General features: G+C 49.7%; 1 protein-coding gene across 3 annotated transcripts in view; it reads left to right on the top strand.

Annotated features, from left to right (window-relative positions):
• The window catches only part of NSF (N-ethylmaleimide sensitive factor, vesicle fusing ATPase), a 91,925-nt gene that overhangs the window by 52,408 nt on the left and 17,539 nt on the right, over positions 1–21,978 (top strand). For all 3 annotated transcript variants that reach the window (XM_080360009.1, XM_080360010.1, XM_080360008.1), the window contains exons 9-17: positions 2,629–2,828; positions 4,518–4,683; positions 5,196–5,270; positions 7,074–7,261; positions 11,972–12,067; positions 12,972–13,128; positions 14,199–14,332; positions 15,553–15,619; positions 15,783–15,862. In XM_080360009.1, coding sequence (XP_080216135.1) covers positions 2,629–2,828; positions 4,518–4,683; positions 5,196–5,270; positions 7,074–7,261; positions 11,972–12,067; positions 12,972–13,128; positions 14,199–14,332; positions 15,553–15,619; positions 15,783–15,862 — 1,163 coding nt within the window. The remainder of the gene's footprint in view (positions 1–2,628; positions 2,829–4,517; positions 4,684–5,195; positions 5,271–7,073; positions 7,262–11,971; positions 12,068–12,971; positions 13,129–14,198; positions 14,333–15,552; positions 15,620–15,782; positions 15,863–21,978) is intronic.

Raw genomic sequence — 21,978 nt, 5'->3', positions numbered from 1 at the left:
GACGATCCCCTCCCTGCCCGGCTGGCCGTGCTGTGCTGGATGCACCAGGACACGGGTCCCTCTTGGCTCCAGGGACACTGGTGGCTCATGTTCAACTGGCCACAGACCAGAGCCCCCAGATCCCTCTGCAGAGCTGCTCTCCAGCAGCTCGTCCTCCAGTCTGTCTGTACAGCCGGGGCTGCCGTGTCCCAGGTGCAAAATCCGGCACTCAATACTTTCTCATGGCAAGGGAGTTTGAACAGGACGAGAGGGAAATCTAGATGACTTTCTGAGCACATTTGTCCAAAGTCTCATTTCCCCAGTAACCCAGTTCTCACCCAGTTTGCCTCTATGGGAGGTGAGACTGTGTCACCCGTTGCTGCGGCTGTTTCCACGCAGAAGAGGGGAGAATTTTTGCGCTTTTCAAGAATTTAAGATTTCTTTGGGGCTGTAGAAGCGACGGGGGCTCACCTGGAGCATCCACTGCGCGCAGGGCTGGGGACACAGGTTTATAGAACCACAGAATCATTTCAGTTGGAACAGACACTCAGGATCAGAATCCAACCATAACCCAACCCCATCACTAACCCATGTCCTGAGAACCTCATCTGAACGCCTTTTCAACCCCTCCAGGGCTGGTGACTCCAGCACTGCCCTGGGCAGCCTGTTCCAATGCCCCACAGCCCTTTGGGGAAGAAATTGTTCCCCAGATCCAACCTCAACCTCCCCTGGCACAACTTGAGTCTATTTTCTTATCATGGATAAGGATATGAAGCTACAGGAGAGTGTCGCATATCATCACTAGGCTGTACCTCCTTCTAGTAGAGAGACTGCGAATTGCAGGAAAACTGGAACAAAACGAGGCCTCTGTGGTTGTATTTCATTTTGGAAGGTGTATTACGGAAAAACGATACTTTGCAGCGTGATTTTCCTGCCCGTTTGAGGACGCCCCCAGGGCCGTTTGCGCACACGTGCCCCGACTCGCCCCTCGGTTTTCTGTGCCGCCCCAGCAGCGCTTTGCTCGGGATTTCCCTTCCAAGCATCGCTCATCGGCGCGGTCCTGCCGCGCGGTGCACGGGTGATCGTGTTCCCCGCCGAGCACGTCGACAGCCCGCGTCGTGACACCCGTTCGACAGGCGGAGCTTTTCATTTCTCCACGCATCGCTGGTTCCTGGATGGAATTCATCTTTACTGACAGCGTGGGGTGTTGGTGGTTTTGACTTCTAGATGCCTGAGAGTTGACTAATGAATTTCTCTTGATTTTTGTTATAGTAAATGTTTGATCTGCAGAGGAGCCCAGAAGAACTGTTCAGCTTTATTCTCGTGCTGTGGCAGTGCAGCCGTGTCGCTCTCTGGGGTTTTGGTCGGGATCAATGCTCCTCGTAACAAAATTCTCCTTGAAACTTCATTTCAATGCTTAAAAAACTCAAAAAAGAGAGAAAGGAGTGCACGTGGTCAATAGAAACTATCTTGTATTGAGCAGTTGTGCTCTGTGGGGTGTTTTTCTTGGCAATTTCACAGAATCCCAGAATCCCAGGATGTCAGGGGTTGGAAGTGACCTGGAAAGCTCATCCAGTGCAATCCCCCCATGGAGCAGGAACACCCAGATGAGGTTACACAGGAAGGTGTCCAGGCGGGTTGGAATGTCTGCACAGAAGGAGACTCCACAACCCCCCTGGGCAGCCTGGGCCAGGCTCTGCCACCCTCACCACGAACAAGTTGCTTCTCATCTTTCAGTGGAACCTCCTGTGTTCCAGTTTGCACCCATTGCCCCTTGTCCTGTCCCTGGTTGTCACCAGCAGAGCCTGGCTCCATCCTCCTGACACTGCCCCTTTCCATATTGATCCCCAGGAATGAGTCCCCCCTCAGTGTCCTCTTGTCCAGCTCCAGAGCTCGTTCCCCAACTTACACTGGAACCTGGGGTTGTTCCTGCCCACATTCAAGACTCTACACTTGCCCTTGTTCTATTTAATTCAATTTTTCCCTGCCCAGCTCTCCAGCCTGTCCAGGTCTCTGATGGCAGCACAGCTTCCAGTGTCACCCACTCCTCCCAGCTTGGTGTCACCAGCAAACTTGCTGACAGTCACTCTGTTCCCTCATCCAGATCATTGATGAATATATTGAATAACACAGGCCCCAGCACTGCCCCTGAGGCACTGCACTGGATCCAGGCCTCAACTGGACTCTGCCCCATTGACCACGACTCTCTGGCTTCTTCCCTTCACCAGTTCAGTCACCTCACTCCCCGCTCATCCAGCCGCACTCCCTCAGTTCAGCTGTGAGGATGCTGTGGGGACTGTGTCAATGCCTCACTCAAGTCAAGGCAGATCACGTCCACCGCTCTGCCATCATCCATCCATCTTATGTCCTCATAAAAGTCAATGAGGTTGGTCAAGCACCACTTCCCCTTGGTGAAGCCATGTTGACTGCCCCTAATGACCCTCCCATCCCTGATATGCCTTTCTAGATCATTGGAACGGCTCTGCTCCAGTTTGGCAATTTGAATGTCCCTGGTGAAGGCACCGAGCAGCGTTGAGACCAACGCGCTTCCCCCAAATCACATCCCTCCTGCCAGCAGCGCTCCCCTCGTCCCTATATCGCTGTTTCCATCTCAAATCGCTCTATTAACCTCATTCTCCCTTGTTCCAGGCTGCAAGCACGTGAAAGGAATCCTCCTGTACGGACCTCCGGGCTGCGGTAAAACCCTCATGGCCAGACAGATTGGCAAGATGCTGAACGCCAGGGAACCCAAGGTCGTCAACGGGCCTGAAATCCTCAACAAATACGTGGGCGAGTCCGAGGCCAACATCCGCAAGCTGTTTGCTGATGCAGAAGAAGAGCAAAGACGGGTAATGCAAACAGAGAGAAGTAGCACGGGCGGCATGGACGTGCCCGAAGGATGACCGGAAAGGAGGTTTATAATCAGAAAATTGCTGCTTGCATTCAAAGGCTGAGTCACTGCTTAGCTTGTGATTATAGCTGTTCGCTGGAAGTCAGGGGGTATTAGTGTTGCTCAAATTCCATGCAGAATTATTTTGATGTGACCCAGCAGGGCCCGTCCTGCCGCACTTGGTGTTCTGTGTTTCCGCTCAGAAAGTGCTGGAAAACGGGACTGCTAAAATAGGGTGAGTTCTCTTGTCTCTTTTTGTGGGAGAGACAGTTTGTCTGGATTTCTGCTCCTAAATTCAGGTGGCACATAACATGGGATGAATTTCAAATAAGCTTCCGCAGTTTCCCATTTTGGCTTACGGGCTTATTAGTATATACTATATTTTATATAGTATTTTATAATCCTTGAAGTGGATTATAATCAATACATCATCAATTTAGCCAAAACCTAAGGGATGAGAATAGTCTCTCAAAACTAGACAATATAATCTTTGAAACTAGAAGCAGAGATAAAGATTCTGTGTTTTTTCCAAACTCTCATGGTTTTAATCCATTAGTTTACCTGGCTTTCCAAAGCCCAGTCTTTAGTTTGAAGGTGTAAATACTGCTGTAGTTTTAATCTGCTGTGGTTCACTTAATCGCGATAAGATTTTCTAGTAAAGAAAATAGGATTTTAGGCAAGCCACAATTAAATATAGGGACATCTTTTCAGACGACTTCAGCCAAGGACATTGTATCTCTTAATTTTATTTACGCCTACCAAGCCTGCAGATTTTGCTAGTGGCTTAAAATCATTTAATTTTCTCCTCCAGAAGATTTATTAATCAATAAATCGGCTTTGCATGGGAGCCCATAGAGCTGTAACCAATCTCCTTCTCTCTGGTTGTTGCACTATTACTGAACGCCCTGAGCTGCTTTTCCTTCGCAATAACACACCTGTTAAAATAGAGTTTATGTTGGCTGGAGGGGATGGTCCCGATGACAAGTTGCGAGATTAAAAAGGTCTCGGAAAGGTTGGTATTGTAATGACTTGTGGCGGGGGCAGATTGCCAGCACATTCACCCGGTGCTAACGTGGTCTCCACTGGCCACAAAAGATGTTTGAGAGGTGGAATTTGAAGGGAAAAAGCTTCATAAGACGGTCACAAAAAGTATCCTGTTCTCTTAGCAGCTGCGACAGCCTCACCTTTGAGCGAACCTGGCAACGAGCACTTCTGCTCCTCGTTGGCACTGAACGGACTCCTTAAAAATATGAAGAACAAAGCTCCTGTGGCGATGTTTTCTGAGCTCAGCGCAGCCAGGGGTGTTTCCCATCTCTCCACAGAAGTGCTTTGTTCTCCTCTCCCTCCCGGGGGTTTGCCCAGGTCCTTTGTGGTCCCGCTCTGGGCTGGTGTTTCTCTTGCTCAGCCCCATCTCCTGGTGCAAAACCCCGCGACCCTTCCCAGCATCAGTCCCGCGTTTGGGCCAAACCCACCCGCCACCTCCTTTTCTGATGTTCCTCAAAACCAGGGTCCGATACATCTCTGACTTGTGATACTGACCCTTGGAGGTGTCAGCGTTCTATATCTCTATGGGGGAGCTCGTTGAGATGCTCTTGTTTTGTTCATTCGCTGACGTGTGCCGTTCCTGACGTGTTTTTCTCCCCGGCAGCTCGGGGCGAACAGCGGCGTGCACATCATCATCTTCGACGAGATCGACGCCATCTGCAAGCAGCGAGGGAGCATGGCGGGCAGCACCGGCGTCCACGACACCGTCGTCAACCAGTTGCTGTCCAAAATCGATGGCGTAGAGCAGCTCAATAACATCCTCGTGATCGGTATGATGGCGCTTGGAAACTTCTATATTTTGCTCATGTAGGGTCACCCGTGTTATCGTTGCTGGTGTTGAATCTGTTTGGACTAACCCGAACGGAATGACTGCGGTTTAACGCACGTCAGTAGCAGATTTTGAGGGAGTTGATGCTGTAATCAGCAGATAATGCTGCTTTCAACTATTTCCTCCTTTAGCTTTTGATAGCGAGTGTTTCGAAGTTTGCAAAATCTTGGAAGGAATGATGTGCATCGTTGTGTCTACATGTGAAGGAGTGAAGGGGCTTCTCTGGCTGTTGTGACACCGGGACCCCTGCAGATATAATCACACATCCAGCTTTGATCCCGTCGCTATGAACTAATCAAAGCTTTTCTAATATTTCTGGAGATTAGCACCTTTTATCTGTTTTCTTGAGACTCTTTGAGGTATTTTGTTAACTCTATGGGCTGTATTCAGGAGTGGGAGACCCACTTGGTAAGCTCAGATAATGCTGATTTTTGGTTTTACCTTTGAATTTAGGGATGACCAACAGACCTGACCTGATTGATGAGGCTCTGCTGAGACCAGGAAGATTGGAGGTGAAAATGGAGATTGGTAAGCAAGCTGTGGATTGCAATAAACCTCACAGCTACAGGCAAATATATATATTAGTGTGATCAGTTCACCAGGTTGGCATGGATGCTAAACTTCGTGAATTAAAGGAGCCAGGTAGTGGCACCACATCGTTCCTGGGTGGAAACTGCGGAACTGTTGAACCTGTAGAGCAAGTTCTTAGTGTGAACTGTGAACTGGCTGAAGGGAAGAAGCCAGAGAGTCGTGGTCAATGGGCAGAGTCCAGTTGAGGCCTGGATCCAGTGCAGTGCCTCAGGGGCAGTGCTGGGGCCGGTGTTATTCAATATATTCATCAATGATTTGGATGAGGGAACAGAGTGACTGTCAGCAAGTTTGCTGGTGACACCAAGCTGGGAGGAGTGGGTGACACTGGAAGCTGTGCTGCCATCAGAGACCTGGACAGGCTGGAGAGTTGGGCAGGGAAAAATGTAATGAAATAGAACAAGGGCAAGTGTAGAGTCTTGAATGTGGGCAGGAACAACCCCAGGTTCCAGTACAGGTTGGGGAATGAGCTGTTGGAGAGCAGCGTAGGGGAAAGGGAGCTGGGGGTGCTGGGGACAGCAGGGTGACCATGAGCCAGCACTGGGCCCTTGTGGCCAGGAAGCCAATGGGACCTGGGGTGGGTTAGAAGGGGGTGGTCAGTAGGTCAGAGAGGTTCTCCTGCCCCTCTGCTGTGCCCTGGGGAGACCACACCTGGAATCTTGTGTCCAGTTGTGGCCCCTCAGTTCCAGCAGGGCAGGGAACTGAGGGGCCCCGTGTCCTGAGAACCTCATGTCCGTCTGTCCAACCCTCCAGGGCTGGTGACTCCAGCACTGCCCTGGGCAGCCTGTTCCAATGCCCCACAGCCCTTTGGGGAAGAAATTGTTCCCCACATCCAACCTCAACCTCCCCTGGCGCAACTTGAGGCTGTTTCCTCTGGTCCTGTTATCTTCATCCCTAAAGCACAGTTTCTTTACTGAGTCCTTCAATTCCTTGTAGACGCTTTGGAGCTGGTCCAGAGGAGCCACAGGAATGATCCGAGGCTGGAACAGCTCTGCTGGGGACAGGCTGAGGGAGCTGGGGTGTTCAGCTGAGAAGAGAAGCTCTGGGGAGACCTTAGTGCGGCCTTTTTGTGCTTAAAAGTGGCCGATCAGAAAGATGGGGACAGACCTTTGAGCAGGGACTGTTGCTATAGGACAAGGGGTGGTGCGTTTAAACTGACAGAGGAGAGGTTTAGTTTGGATATAAGGAATAAATGTTTTAGGATAAGAGTGGTGAGACACTGAACAGGTTGCCCGGAGAAGCTGAGGTTGCCCCACCATTGGAGGTGTCCAAAGTCAGGTTGGACAAGACTTTGAGCAGCCTGGTCTGGAGACAGATGTCCCACGGCACGAGGGGTGGACTCGATCTTTCACGGTCCCTTCCAAACCAAACTAGTGCATAATTCCACGATTCTATGATGATTTCAATGTGGGATCTGGGTTTAGGGCTTCCAAGGGACCGACCACATTGTCTTTGCATGAGGTGAATTCTGGTGTGCAAGTCTGAGAGCAACCAACGCGGAGGAGCCCTGAGGGGAGAAACCAAACGTTTCACTTTTCCTCTGCAATTTGGTGGCGATATTAATCAATTTAGGCAATGAGTGTGATTGAATGTGCTCAAACAAAAAGCATTGTCAGATATTCTCCTTGCAAGAATGAATTGCTCACAATGAGAAAGAGCCTTTGGAGGTGGGATGGTTGAGGAGGGGGAAAGGCTTTGGCTGTGCTGAGGCGCCAAATGACGTGAGTTCTGTTTAAATCTCAGGCTTGCCAGACGAGAAGGGCCGATTTCAGATCCTCCACATCCACACGGTGCGGATGCGGGAGCACCAGCTGCTGGCTGAGGACGTGGACATCGCTGAGCTGGCCGTCGAGACCAAAAACTTCAGCGGTGCCGAGTTAGAAGGTTTAGTTCGAGCCGCTCAGTCGACTGCTATGAACAGGCACATCAAGGTCAGTGCTGGCGCCTCTCACTGCGGCAAAAAAAGGGGAAAATAATCATGTTTGGAGTCTTTTCTTGAAAATTTCCTTCTGAATGGGTGGTGGCGTCAGCACACCATAGGAGGTGAAATTCCTGTGGACAGCAGCTTTTCGCTGGGCTTTAACGTGGTTCTGATTTACCTCTTCCACCTGCTGCCCACCGACTGGCTCTTGTGTAGCTTGGTGGGAGCGGAAGATGATGGTTTGTCAGCCTGTTTTGATAAAAACTTAAAGTCTTGAGCTCAGTTTATGGGTTGGACCCAGGAGATGAGAAGTGGAAGTGAGACCTGCCCATCACACAGGGATCTCTGCAGCCTGTGCAGCTCGATATGTTCAAAAATAATGTCTAAAGAGTGAGGAAAAGTGAGGTTACAAGCTCAGCGCTGGTTTGTGGTCATAAAGACAAAGGCTGCCTATGGAAATCTGCAGAAGGAATCTGAATTAATGTGAGTGCACAAGATGTTGTCAGTGAATCGAAGTGGACACCAAGGAGAGAAACTTCAGGAAGGTAAAAGCAGCGATGGGGACGGACCTGGGGTCAAGTCCTTGGAGTTACGATGATCCTGAAATATCAGCTCAGTCATTATCGCTGAAAAAAGCAAATGCAACGTTAGGATTTGTGAGGACAGGAATGCAGAGCACAGGTGAGGCTGTGGATACGTCGTGGGTGAAGTCCTGGGTGTGTTTGAACTCGGATGGTCCTGGGAAGGCTTTGGTAGAACCAGGTATGGAAGGGCAGCAGGAGACCTCGGAGCTATGGGCGGTTTCATTGGCAAGATGCTTAGACCAGGATTTCTCAGCCTGCAAAAAATACAGTGAAAGGTCCTGAAGAGTGTGTGAAATCAGGAGTGGGCTGGAATCCGGGACTGGGGAGTGACAGTTCAGTACAACTCAGCAACGGCACCGGCGGGACCATCAGAGCAAAGCAAAGGCGACGTGCGTTGTGTGGAGGATCAAGCCATGGAAGGAACCTTTGCTCCAAGATGTCGCTGGCGCTAAAGTCTTGGTGGGACTCAGAAGTAGCTTGTGTGATGTTTCCCGTTTCAAAGCAGAACTCGCTTGGCGATGGTCTCAGTGCCACAGAGACGTGTCGAGTTCTCAGCTCCTGCCGTCCCGACGAGCATCGTCTCGCTTCCCCGTGTCCACTGGAGACGGGTGGGTGGATCTTCAACCAGATGCCGGTTAAGCACCGGGAAATGTCAGGTTATTATTAATCCAGATGCAAACCACAGTATTTGATGGTGTTGAAATACAAGCTGATTAGTTTGTGAAGGAGGAGGCTGAAAGACACAGCTCCGGTGGCCAAGAACTGCTGAGAAAGGTCTTCAGCATCAATTCCGCAGCGCTGGTTTGTTTTTAAGTTAAAAGCCTGTTCAGCCTTGCATATGAAGCTAATTTTTGTTTTATAGCCATAATACTTTAAAAGTTATTGTTTCACATAGAAAAAAACCAAAGACATCAACAGTTTCCAATTTTCATGTGTTCTGTCCCCCCAGAAAAATAATCATCACCTCTGGAGGTATTTTCATCCCTTTGCAACATTTTCCTTAAGTAATTAATTTTGCTTATAGTCGATGTTATTTCTGTGCTGGAATTCTGGGTGAGTTTGGGGCCCGCTGGTGTTCTGATGTATTTATTCCCTGTCGTGCTAAAATGTCACGGTGGGAGACGAGAACACGCCAACGCGGGGACGCAAAGAGCAGCGTCTCCTTCCGCTCGGCGCGTGATCGACGGCTTCGTTATGTATGTATGTACGTTCCAAACGTGAAGCGGCCACGCTTTGTTTCTCTCCTCAAACACTTTGACATCGTGGTTTTGGGTAGTCTTATTGTTTATTCTGCAGGCGCCTTCAGCCAAGCGATGCACTAAGGTGTTTCATTCTCTCTGTAAAGTTTAAAATATACATCATAGGCCTGACCTAGTTTCCAGAAGCACCTGTGAGAAGCAGAAGATGGGAAATCAAGGGGCATTATTCTTCTGAATCATTTAAACTCTCTGCTAATCTGTCAAAGCGCGTGTGTTAAAAATGAAGATGTGTAACTCATTAAAGGTTAGAAAAGGAAAACCTCCGATTTTGAAGCATACAAACAACTTCAGGAATATATTAGTAGAGTTTCAAGTGCCTTCACTTCCCTCTGCAAGGATCCACTGCTTGGGTATCGCTGGCATCCTGTAGTTCTGTTCTTGCGATGCGACTCTCACTTCAGCATCTCTGGTTGTAATTCTTTGTCAGGGTGTTACTGGCCGGTCTGGGTTCCTGAGCTGCTCGTTAGAAGCTGCATTTGCTGCTCTACAAGACAAGCGTAATGTCATTATTTTAATCATTATTCTTCCCTTCCTGTGCCCAAGCGCTCTCCTTGTCGATCAGGACGGGACGTCTCCGAGACGTGTCTTTGAGGGTCTGAGTTATTGACTCGCCCATCACCTTGTTCTCAGGCAAAGAAACCCCTTGATACTCCTTATTTTGTATCAGATCATGTAGGGCCGTTATGGTCTCAGGTAGAAGCAGGTGGTGTTATAAAACTCAGGGAACTTTCCATGAAAATGACTCTTGGAATCTAGAGAAGCTTGCTATGGTATAATTGGGAAATTCAGAACTTAACCAAAACCTTTCCAGGCTGCACTTTGCAAAATAATTAAGATCTTTTTCCTCATTTCTGCGCTACTTAAAAATTGCCGTTGAGCTGGATTGCTTTGCACAGATCAGCTTCTGCCCCTCTCGTGACTGATCCTTCTTCCGGTATCTCCGGCTCGGGATCCTTATTGTGACCTCATTAATGCTTATAAATATATAAAGGGTGAGTGCCATGAGGATGGAGCCAGGCTCTTCTTGGTGGCAAACAATGATAGGACAAGGGGTAATGGGATCAAGCTGGAACACAGGAGGTTCCACTTAAATTTGAGAAAAAACTTCTTCTCAGTGAGAGTGGCAGAGCCTGGCCCAGGCTGCCCAGGGGGGTTGTGGAGTCTCCTTCTGTGCAGACATTCCAACCCGCCTGGACACCTTCCTGTGTAACCTCATCTGAGTGTTCCTGCTCCTTGGGGGGATTGCACTGGATGATCCTTTGAGGTCCCTTCCAATCCCAAACATACTGTGATACTGTGATCCTCAGTGGCCACCCCGGCGGGATCAGGCTGTGAGAGCCGAGTCTGTGCGCTGCCGAGCGGGAAAATTGCTTCGAAATCCATTTAATTCCTGATTGCTGCCCAGGGCGATCAATGGACTTGTGGATCTACAAATAATCCCGGTGAGCGGAGCTGCTCGGCATCGCGGAGCTTCGACCACACTCAGAAATACTAAAGCCTGCAACATCTCCATAAAGTCTCCAGCTTTTCACAAACTCGAACGCTCTCCTGGCTCCGCTCCTGGTGGTGCCTCTGTTGTTGTGACTGAGAGGTGATTTACAAGAGGACGTTGCACTGGGTCTGTCCGTGCTGTGGATTTGCTCCCCGTTAGTTTTTAAGTGTAACTGCATGCTTCGGGAATGGCAGAAGGAAAAAGGTGCCGCTTTTCATTTGGAAAAGAGTGCAGGGTGAGCTGAGGAACTGCAGGTGTTTTGTTAGAGAGCAGTGCAAGGGAAAGGGACCTGGGGGTCCTGGGGACAGCAGGGTGACCATGAGCCAGCACTGGGCCCTTGTGGCCAGGAAGCCAGTGGGACCTGGGGTGAGTTAGAAGGGGGTGGTCAGTAGGTCAGAGAGGTTCTCCTGCCCCTCTGCTCTGCCCTGGGGAGACCACACCTGGAATCTTGTGTCCAGCTGTGGCCCCTCAGTTCCAGCAGGACAGGGAACTGCTGCAGAGAGTCCAGCGCAGCCACCAAGATGCTGCAGGGAGTGGAGCATCTCCCGTGTGAGGAAAGGCTGAGGGAGCTGGGGCTCTGGAGCTGGACAAGAGGACACTGAGGGGGGACTCATTCCTGGGGATCAATATGGAAAGGGGCGGTGTCAGGAGGATGGAGCCAGGCTCTGCTGGTGACAACCAGGGACAGGACAAGGGGCAGTGGGTGCAAACTGGAACACAGGAGGTTCCGCTTAGAGATGAGAAGCAACTTGTTCGTGGTGAGGGTGTCAGAGCCTGGCCCAGGCTGCCCAGGGGGTTGTGGAGTCTCCTTCTGTGCAGACATTCCAACCCGCCTGGACACCTTCCTGTGTAACCTCATCTGGGTGTTCCTGCTCCATGGGGGGATTGCACTGGATGAGCTTTCCAGGGCCCTTCAACCCCTCACATTCTGGGATTCTGTGGTTCCAAGTAACACCCACAGCGCTGCCTTGGGAAGATTCATGGGTTTGGTTGCAGCAAAGCAATTAAAGATAAAACAGAAAGAAATCTAATATTTACCAATCCTTTCTTGTAGGGAGAGAAGAGTGTGTGGTTTGAATAGAAAACTAAACCACCTGAATCAGAGATGTGTGAATGGTTCTTATTTTTGCCTCGGTTGCCGAAGGTGGGATGGGTGGATTCCGAGTTGAGTTTCCCCAAACTTTAATTTGTCTCTCTGAGCAAAGTCACACCATGAAGGAAGCCTCACACCTTTCCCACGCAGCATCCAAACTGCAGAACGAAGAATCGTTTCTACAGACTCTAAATGGAAAGAATGGTTCCCTATAATAAAGGGAACCTATATATTAATAAGTGGTCGTGTGCGGTTCTGCTGTGCTTCAATTTTTTTTAATTGCCTTTATTAGGCCAGCAACAAAGTGGAAGTGGATATGGAGAAGGCAGAGAGCTTGCGTGTGACGAGAGGAGACTTCTTTGCGTCTTTGGAGAACGACATCAAACCGGTGAGTAGGCGCCGTGTAACTCCCGTAGTAGAGTCGCCCGGTGTAGTTAATGACACGAGGCATCAGGATCGGATGAGCGGTGCTTGGTGCGCAGTGCTGAGGCTCTGCTGTGGGCCTTGTCTGGCACGGAAGACTCATCAAAAGGAGTAGAGCAAATAAAGCAAGCAACTTGGAATTTCTTCTCCATGTTGTGTCTGTGCTCTACCTTTTAGGCTGCTCCAGGATGGCAGATTTAATATGGACCCAAATAGGCTTGAGCCTCATTTTTGAGAATTGTTTTTAAATGGTGGGAATTCAGAACTCATTGGCAGCTTGCGCTGGTTAGAATTTGTTTAGAGGGTGCGTGAAAAGATGCTTCTGAATGTGCACGGCCCCCAGCAGCGTTCAGTCCTTTGAACTGCAATGGTAGAGTAGAGTAGAGTAGAGTAGAGTAGAGTAGAGTAGAGTAGAGTAGAATTAGAATAGAATAGAATAGAATAGAATAGAATAGAATAGAATAGAATAGGGTAGAATAGAATAGAATAGAATAGAATAGAATAGAATAGAATAGAATAGAATAGAATAGAATAGAATAATTTTGATTGGAAGAGATTGTCAGGTCCAACCATAGCCCAACTCCAGCACTACCCTGTGTCTCTATGAACCTCGTCTGAACACCTTTTAAACCCCTCCAGGGCTGGTGACTCCAGCACTGCCCTGGGCAGCCTGTTCCAATGCCCCACAGCCCTTTGGGGAAGAAATTGTTCCTCAGATCCAACCTCAACCACTCTGGTGCACTGGTTGTCACCAGTGGGTCTTCCACTACCAACTGTGTCACTTAAGCTTCTTCCAGACTCTTATTTCTTGTTCTTCTGATGTGTTGCAAAACTTCTGGGTAAACCAGCTATTCCGTCTCTTAATGTAGGCGTTTGGAACCAACCAGGAAGACTACGCGAGCTACATCATGAATGGAATTATTAAGTGGGGCGATCCGGTAACGAGGGTGTTGGATGACGGGGAGCTGCTTGTTCAGCAAACCAAGAACAGTGACCGCACTCCTTTGGTCAGCGTCCTTCTGGAAGGTAAATTGAAGGAAAACATTCATACAAAATACCACTAGTGGCTTCTTTAAGCTATTCCTGTCGAGTGTCCAAGTGATCATCTCTCGTATTCTGTGACTGCACATGGGAGGAAAATAGAATTGGTCTCTTTCAGTTTCCTTGGGTGAAATTGCTTTAGATATTTAAACCGACTTCTCAGCCGAAGAGAAATCTTGTTCTTGGAATGATGGAGAATGTGCCCGGTTAATAACCCACAGGTGGGTGTTTACAGTGCGAACCCCTCTGGCTGAGTTACACGTCTGAATTCTCTTGGTCACTGGAGAGCTCATCCGTGCAATAAACTGAGTTCAAACAGCCGCTGGTCTGCGCACACAGATGGGGGGGATTTCCCTCTGTCTGGGCTGCTATTGCCTACAAAGAGCCTAAAAAACTAGTTCAAATATCTACATTATGGATACTGGAGTAGAACTTGTTATTTAGCGCTTCCATCTTTCTTCTCCTGAACTCAAAAAATGGGGGGTTCCACTATTTCTCAGTGGTCTGTAGCTTTGAAATGAGCTGTGGATTGATCCCCTGAATAATTCTGAGTGGCCAAGATACCACTGGACACAATAGCTGCTTGTGCTGCAGCTTGGTTTGTATTGGGTGTGTGGATTAAGATGTGTCTTTGGCCTCTGTTTGACTTATTCTGGTGTGAATTGAGGCAAATACCAAATTGTCCGTGTCAGTATTGACCTGGCGGTCGTGCTGGTGACTCGTTTGCCACCGTACCTGCAGAAATCCTGTTGAGAAGGGGCATCAATGTAGTTCGAGAAGTTTCTGGCAAATACAAACACGTACTGGCTTTGGTGCAGTGGCCCGTCCGACAAAACGTGTCGTGTTCATGGCAAATCTGTCTGTATGTGGTCAATGATTGCATTGATTTCAGAGGACTGGATTGCACTGGGAGTCGTGTGTTCCTTCTGCAAGTAGGAAAAAGCTCATTTCCAGAAGCAGATCCCTCTGGATGACGTTAAAAATACAACCCACGCTGAGCCTGACCAGAGCTGTTTTCTCCCCTGTTCTTTCATTACCCTTGTCCTTTATTTCAGGTCCCCCCCACAGTGGGAAAACTGCTCTAGCAGCAAAGATAGCAGAAGAATCCAACTTTCCCTTTATCAAGATCTGCTCTCCTGATAAGATGATCGGATTTTCTGAAACGGCCAAGTGCCAGGCCATGAAGAAGGTACTGACGTGTCCTCCTCTTTTGCTTGACCGCAGTCCCATTATATGTTGTCTAGTGGACAGAAAAGTGAATTACACTTGTGATCGTGTTTTCTGCCCTTTGTAGGCCCTGAATTTCTGTGTGTACGTGTATTTAGAAAGTTGAATTCATTTTTTTGGTGGGAAAACACAAAAACACCACAAGGCTTTGCTGCCATCCAGTGAGACCTGGACAGGCTGGAGAGTTGGGCGGGGAAAATGTAATGTAATGTAATGTTCCTGCATCTGGGCAGGAACAACCCCAGGTTCCAGTATAAGCTGGGGAATGAGCTGTTGGAGAGCAGCGTAGGGGAAAGGGAGCTGGGGGTCCTGGGGACAGCAGGGTGACCATGAGCCAGCACTGGGCCCTTGGCCAGATCATCCAGTGCAATCCCCCCATGGAGCAGGAACACCCAGATGAGGTTACACAGGAAGGTGTCCAGGCGGGTTGGAATGTCTGCACAGAAGGAGACTCCACAACCCCCTGGGCAGCCTGGGCCAGGCTCTGACACCCTCACCACGAACAAGTTGCTTCTCAAATTTAAGTGGAACCTCCTGTGTTCCAGTTTGCACCCATTGCCCCTTGTCCTGTCCCTGGTTGTCACCAGCAGAGCCTGGCTCCATCCTCCTGACACTGCCCCTTTCCATCTTGATCCCCAGGAATGAGTCCCCCCTCAGTGTCCTCTTGTCCAGCTCCAGAGCCCCAGCTCCCTCAGCCTTTCCTCACACGGGAGATGCTCCACTCCCTGCAGCATCTTGGTGGCTGCGCTGGACTCTCTGCAGCAGTTCCCTGTCCTGCTGGAACTGAGGGGCCACAGCTGGACACAAGATTCCAGGTGTGGTCTCCCCAAGGCAGAGCAGAGGGGCAGGAGAACCTCTCTGACCTACTGACCACCCCCTTCTAACCCACCCCAGGTCCCATTGGCTTCCTGGCCACAAGGGCCCAGTGCTGGCTCATGGTCACCCTGCTGTCCCCAGGACCCCCAGGTCCCTTTCCCCTACACTGCAGAATTTTGTAAGAATGAGTGAACAACATAACTTTAGAATTATATCTGTTGCCTCTTACGGTGATCAAGGATTTTTGTGGTTGTATCATACTCCAGCAAAAAGTAGTTTTACACGCAGGCTATAGGAGTCTGTATAGCTTAGCACAGATAGAAAAGGAGTGAAGCTGAACCAATGGGTCGTTTTGCTGTTTTTCAGATCTTTGATGACGCCTACAAGTCCCAGCTCAGCTGTGTCGTCGTGGACGACATTGAAAGACTTCTGGGTGAGTTGGGGTGATGGGAGCGAGTGACGGCGCCATGCAGAAACACTGAGATATTTGCAGTATTGAAAGGAATGATCTGGCACCGTTTGGAGCCTTGAACTGGTTTTGATACGGTGCCTTCGATGTGCACGTGCTGGGCGTTAAAATGCGTTTTTCATTGCAGATTATGTCCCGATCGGACCGCGGTTCTCTAATCTGGTGTTGCAAGCGCTCCTCGTGCTGCTGAAGAAGGCCCCCCCGCAGGTGAGAGCGATCGGGGGCCAGATGCCCCGTTTGTGTGGGGTTTGGGTCTGGCTGGTCGCGGCTGTGCTGCCCGTGGTATTAGCGCCGTTGTCTCTGATTCAGTCACGTTAATCCCGGCCTGCCGCCATTCCCTCCGTTAGACATTTCTAGGATAACCACAAAGGGCTCAGCTTTCATTATCTAATTACTTAAGGCTGGATTTGCTGCAGTTAGCCCTAGAAATGCTGACTAAGGAAACGAGTTTAACCTTCCCCAAGTTTAACCTTAAGCCTGCTTTCTGCTTAACTAAGGAACGGCTCGGTCCGAATCAATCCCTGGCCCAACCACGTGCTCCCTCCTTGTGTAGAAATCGATTTCTGAGCAACGTATGATTGTGGATGGTTTTAATTGGAAATGATCAGGCGTTAATTACAACGGGTGAGGAAAGCTCAGGGTTTTACCTCTCTCGCTGATCCTGTCTGTTCGCGCTTTCCGCCTCGGTGAGGTCTATGAACATCACAAGTGATAATGAGACAAACAGGCACCGTTTGCCGTCTTTGCCGTCGTTCACTGGGATTCTGCTGCGTGCTGCGAAGCACCCGCGTGAATAATTAACACCCTAATAACAGGAGAACCTTGGAAGCTGGTGTCAGGAAGGGCAGAGAAGCACAGCCTGCATGAACACCATTTTTGGTCACTTTTAACATCCTGGAAACATAAAGTACGTGTCAGTATTGTTACTGTTAGAGGGTTTGGTGAAAGGACCTTTCAAATACACAACTTTGAACTAAACCGTGACACCACAAGCCCTGAAATTCCCTTGTGACCATTAACTTGTTTCTTCCCGGTGAGTTTTCTGTGCCACGTGAGGTTTGTACCGTAACCCTGGGGTTCTGTTCTCGCATAGGTTGGAACAGAACAGCGTTTCTGACCGTCACTGTCTCATGTAATCATTGAGATACACCTTATATTCTCATATAACTGATATAAGTTGTGTTCTTATATAACCTCTATAGGTTATATTCTCATATAACCTATTGTTGGGTATTTTCCAGTAGCGGGCGATGATTGTTCCCATTAATCCAGAGGGGAAAAAACAACTGGATTTGATTTGGTTGTCGAAGGCTCTTAAAACATGAAATTGTTCGTTTTACCGTTGTGTCCTCTGAATGTATTTCGCTGTGAGATGCTTTTTCCCGAACGCAGGACTGAGGCTCTCAGATATTTGCCAAGTTCATGCATGTTGCTGGAGATTTGTGCTCTGCAATGTCTGAAATGCCCTTGAGGCTGGAAGACTTTGGCTTGACAGCCAATATTACGGTGACTTAAGCCATAAATTGTTGGAGGGTAGAGAGTTTTCTGAGGAAATGTCACTGTTTGATTGATGATGAGAGGGTTTTTTGTCTAAGTGTCCACTGTTGGTTACTGTGGAAATGAGCACAGTGTGTTAGACCCTTTGGGCTGACCTGCTTTGGCAGCTCCGATGATCGAGTTCCCTCTTGCCTGTTGGTGAGTTCCCTGTGATAATGGTGGCACGTGGGGATCTTTTTAATTAAAAAGACCCAAGGGTGTATAAGAGGTTGAGTCCTGCAGGAAAAGGCCTTTTCCGCTGTATTTACTGCAAAAAAGACTGAATTTGGGCATGGAGACTCTTGGGGATTTTAAGCTTAAGTGAGGGACCCACATGGGAGATAAACCAGTGGTTAATCAACACCCTTCCAAATTCCCTCAGGGATGAGTTCTTCCCTTGGGAAGCAATTTATTAGGAAGTGATGGCTGTTTTCAGGGGGCTTGCTGGAATTTGAGGTGCAGATACAGGCCTTAAATGTGCATGAAGAGCGTCGGGGTACTAACGTGTTCCGTGAGGTCAAACCAAGTCGAGTTTCTGTGGGATTTGACTCATGGTTTAAGTTCATTCCTTGTAAAAATTGAGCGTCCTGGGACATTGGACATGTCCCTGTGTTAAGAGATGCCAGGGAGACAATCCCTGTTCTACACAGCTTAGACTCACAGAATGTCCTGAGCTGGAGGGACCCACAAGGATCATGGAGTCCAACTCCTGTCCCTGCACAGGACACCCCACAGGTCACCCCGTGTGTCTGAGGACGGTGTCCAGTCTCTTCTTGAACACTGTCAGGTTGGGGCCGTGACACCTCCCTGGGGAGCCTGTTCAGTGTCCAGCACCTCTGGGTGAAGAACCTTTTCCTCATGTTCCACTGACCCCCCTGGCTCATCTTCTGCCGTTCCCTGGGCTCTGTCACTGTCACAGAGCAGAGCTCACCCTGCCCCTCCTGCTCCTGCTGAACCTGCAGCCCATGAGCTCTGCCCTCAGTCTGCTCTGCTCCAGCTGAACAAACCCAGGGACTGCAGCCACTGCTCACACAGCTTCCCCTCCAAATCACTCACCACCTTCATAGCCTCCTCTGGGCACTCCCCAGTAGCTTTATCTCCTTTATCCCGTGTCCCCAGCCCTGCACACAGTGGATGCTCCAGCTGAGGCTGCAGAGCAATCCGGGTCTTCACCCTTTTCCTGCTTTGAGGCGCCTGAAACACAGAATTGGTTTAAAAAGCTGAAAACCGGGAACAGGGAAGCGGCTCCACTGCTCCCGTCCTGGCCCAGATTTTGTATTCACCCGCTGTCGTCACATCGCTCGCAGAATGTTCTTAATTTGCAAGTGGCTTCAATGTACAATCACTGCGGGCTGTGCGTGCAAGAGGAGCGTTTCTGGGCTGAAATCTTATTAATTATGCATCGAGGTGTATGTATCTCTGAACTGGTGTATGAACGATGCTCCCCAGACTCCCCTCTCCCTGTGTTGCTTTAACAGGGTGTGCAAAGGGCAAACACCTGAAGCTTCTGGTTTTCTGGGTTGTTTGTGCCGTGCAGAAGTTTTGAGAGTAGACACGTTAGATTGTAAAGAAACCAGAAACATTCCTGAGTTTACTTTAAATTCCCGGTCACAGCTCACACTCCGTAATGCTTAAACAGTGGTGTCTATTACTGCTGGTTCAAGAAGACTGAAAACACGCTGCGTTTTGTTTAGCATCTTTTTTAAAACCAATTAAAAAGCTTTTCCAAAAAAAAAAAAAAAAAGGAGAGAAAGAAAATAAACCATGTTCTCTTGGGTCTTTATTCCAATCAAGTTTCCCTGTGTTGTGCGGGAGAAGAGACTTGTTGGGGGATGGAAAGCCTGAAAGGGCCGTCGCAGCGGGGAGCCCGGCGGCAGAAAAGCGGCTTCGCTGAGAACTCGGCGGCGGCGGCTCCGGGAGCCGAAGCTGCTTCATCTACATGCAGAGTCACACGGGGCCGGCGCCGCTCCCGCCCGGCTCACATGTGCTTCCCGCTGGCTCCCCTCAAAAGCCGACGGTGGGCTCGGGGCTGATGGAGCATCGGCCGCCCGGCGCTGGGCCGCACGTCCCGCGGGGTGTCGGGCTCAGCGAGGTGCTCCTGGGGTGCCCTTGGGCTGCACCAGAGGCCCCGACCCCTTTCCCCTCCGGGATTTTGCCGATTTTTGAGAAGTTGACGGTGGGGAGAAAGGGAATAATGATGTTTGGGATAATCCCAGGTGCCGTCCTGATTCCGCGTGGCTCGGTGTGAATTGGCAGCAACTCCCATCAACAGTGATGTTACGTTTAGACTTGTAAACCTGGGGAACTGTGTTTTCTCCCATTATATGGGAGGAATTGTTGATACCCCAAAAATGTACATGGGTCCGAAGCTGAGTGGACTTTGGTGTCCACCGATGCTCGGTTATTGCATAGTTCCAGCTTCCCTCTTCTCCCCTTGCATAGGGCTCGTTAGATTCACTGACATTCTGTACTTTGAGCCTCCTCTGACATGTTGAGTCTCCATTTGCTTGTAGCAGAGCCTATTTAATTCTTTTATGTTCCAGTTTCTCTTCAGTAGTCAACGCAATAACATGGCGCCCATTGGGAAGTGAATACTGTGCTAGGAAAATCAATCTCATCACGCTTGAAAACATAGTTTAAAACTATTTCCTCTTTTGCTCTTTGAATCCCATCATGATCGTGTCCTTTATTCAGATTAAAATGTATTAGTGGAGAGGTGAAATGTGGGGTTAGGCCACTTGTAGAAGGCAATGGGGTGAGAGCTGCACCTCCACTGCTGTCCCTGTCATTAGGGGGACCTTGGGCTCCAAATTGGGGCAATTTTATTGCCGAAAACCCAGCTGAATGAATCCAAGTTTGAGTGATGTGTCTGTGTCTGATCTCTGGTGGAAGAACTGGGAGGAAGCCAGAGAGTCGTGGTCAATGGGGCAGAGTCCAGTTAAGGCCTGGATCCAGTGCAGAGCATCAGGGGCAGTGCTGGGGCCGGGATTATTCAATATATTCATCAATGATTTGGATGAGGGAACAGAGTGACTGTCAGCAAGTTTGCTGGTGACACCAAGCTGGGGGGAGTGGGTGACACTGGAAGCTGTGCTGCCATCAGAGACCTGGACAGGCTGGAGAGCTGGGCAGGGAAAAATGTAATGAAATAGAACAAGGGCAAGTGTAGAGTCTTGAATGTGGGCAGGAACAACCTCAGGTTCAGTGTAAGTTGGGGAACGAGCTATTAGAGAGCAGCGTAGGGGAAAGGGAGCTGGGGGTCCTGGGGACAGCAGGGTGACCATGAGCCAGCACTGGGCCCTTGTGGCCAGGAAGCCAATGGGACCTGGGGTGGGTTAGAAGGGGGTGGTCAGTAGGTCAGAGAGGTTCTCCTGCCCCTCTGCTCTGCCCTGGGGAGACCACACCTGGAATCTTGTGTCCAGCTGTGGCCCCTCAGTTCCAGCAGCACAGGGAACTGCTGCAGAGAGTCCAGCGCAGCCACCAAGATGCTGCAGGGAGTGGAGCATCTCCCGTGTGAGGAAAGGCTGAGGGAGCTGGGGCTCTGGAGCTGGACAAGAGGACACTGAGGGGGGACTCATTCCTGGGGATCAAGATGGAAAGGGGCAGTGTCAGGAGGATGGAGCCAGGCTCTGCTGGTGACAACCAGGGACAGGACAAGGGGCAATGGGTGCAAACTGCAACACAGGAGGTTCCATTGAAAGATGAGAAGCAACTTGTTTGGGGGTGAGGGTGGCAGAGCCTGGCCCAGGCTGCCCAGGGGGTTGTGGAGTCTCCTTCTGTGCAGACATTCCAACCCGCCTGGACACCTTCCTGTGTAACCTCATCTGGGTGTTCCTGCTCCATGGGGGGATTGCACTGGATGAGCTTTCCAGGGCCCTTCAACCCCTGACACTCTGGGATTCTCGGATTCTGTAAATCCCCGGTAACGAGTCACACGCCAAATGATCTTTAGCTGTTGAAAAGCCAAGATCTTCCTCACCTGGTAGTTACTCATGTTGTGGCTGATTTTCAGAAGCTGAGCTTGAATCCTCATCTACAGACTGTACACGTGGCCTTTGTGGTGAGCGCTGTAGAAATCAGGGATGGAAAATGGGAATATTTCTGGAAACGAGGGCACGTTAGCAGGACATCTCACACCAGCAAGAACAAACACGGTGGGTTTGTGTTGTCGGATTTGACTCGACGGCTTTTCGTGCTTTTGTGCTGACGCCCGGGGCAAAACATTTCTGACTCGTACCTTTCCACCCGTTTGCTGAGCAAGTTGCCTGAAACCTTGAAAAGTATGAGGGACTCCTGACACTTCATTTAGTAATTGATACAGCAAGGATCAGGCTTGTTTTACGGTAACTGGCTTTCCAGCGGGTCCGGTTTAAAGGTGGCAAGTTGAAGTGCATCTTTTCTTTTGAAGAAAACAAGGAATAAAGATCCGTGTGTTTTGGGTGGAGCTGTTGAAAAACATTCAGCGCCACTTTGCGGAGTCGCCGCCTGTTCTGCGGAGTTTTCAGCCGTTCGGTCCTCGACTGTTCAGGTCCTGAGCGCGGATCCTAACGGGAAACCCGAAAATCGCTGGTGGATCTGACCTCTCTGAACCCGGCCTGTTGCTTTTGAACTGCAGTCAGCTTTTGCCGTTCCTCGTGGCGAAAACAAACGCCCTTTCTTAGTTTAAAACCGATTGTCACGGAGGCCCCCGAGGTTGGTTTAAGGGACAGCAGGGTCCAAAACAACTTTTATTAAACCGGTGAAAAACAGAGTTTTAGCACTCCAAAGTGAATTGAATACAGGTTCGG

Source organism: Nesoenas mayeri (assembly GCF_963082525.1).
Source record: "Nesoenas mayeri genome assembly, chromosome: 26".
In the NCBI taxonomy this organism is placed as follows: domain Eukaryota; kingdom Metazoa; phylum Chordata; class Aves; order Columbiformes; family Columbidae; genus Nesoenas; species Nesoenas mayeri.
Note: the sequence above shows the minus strand (reverse complement) of the source record. Positions and strands in the feature narration are given on the sequence as shown.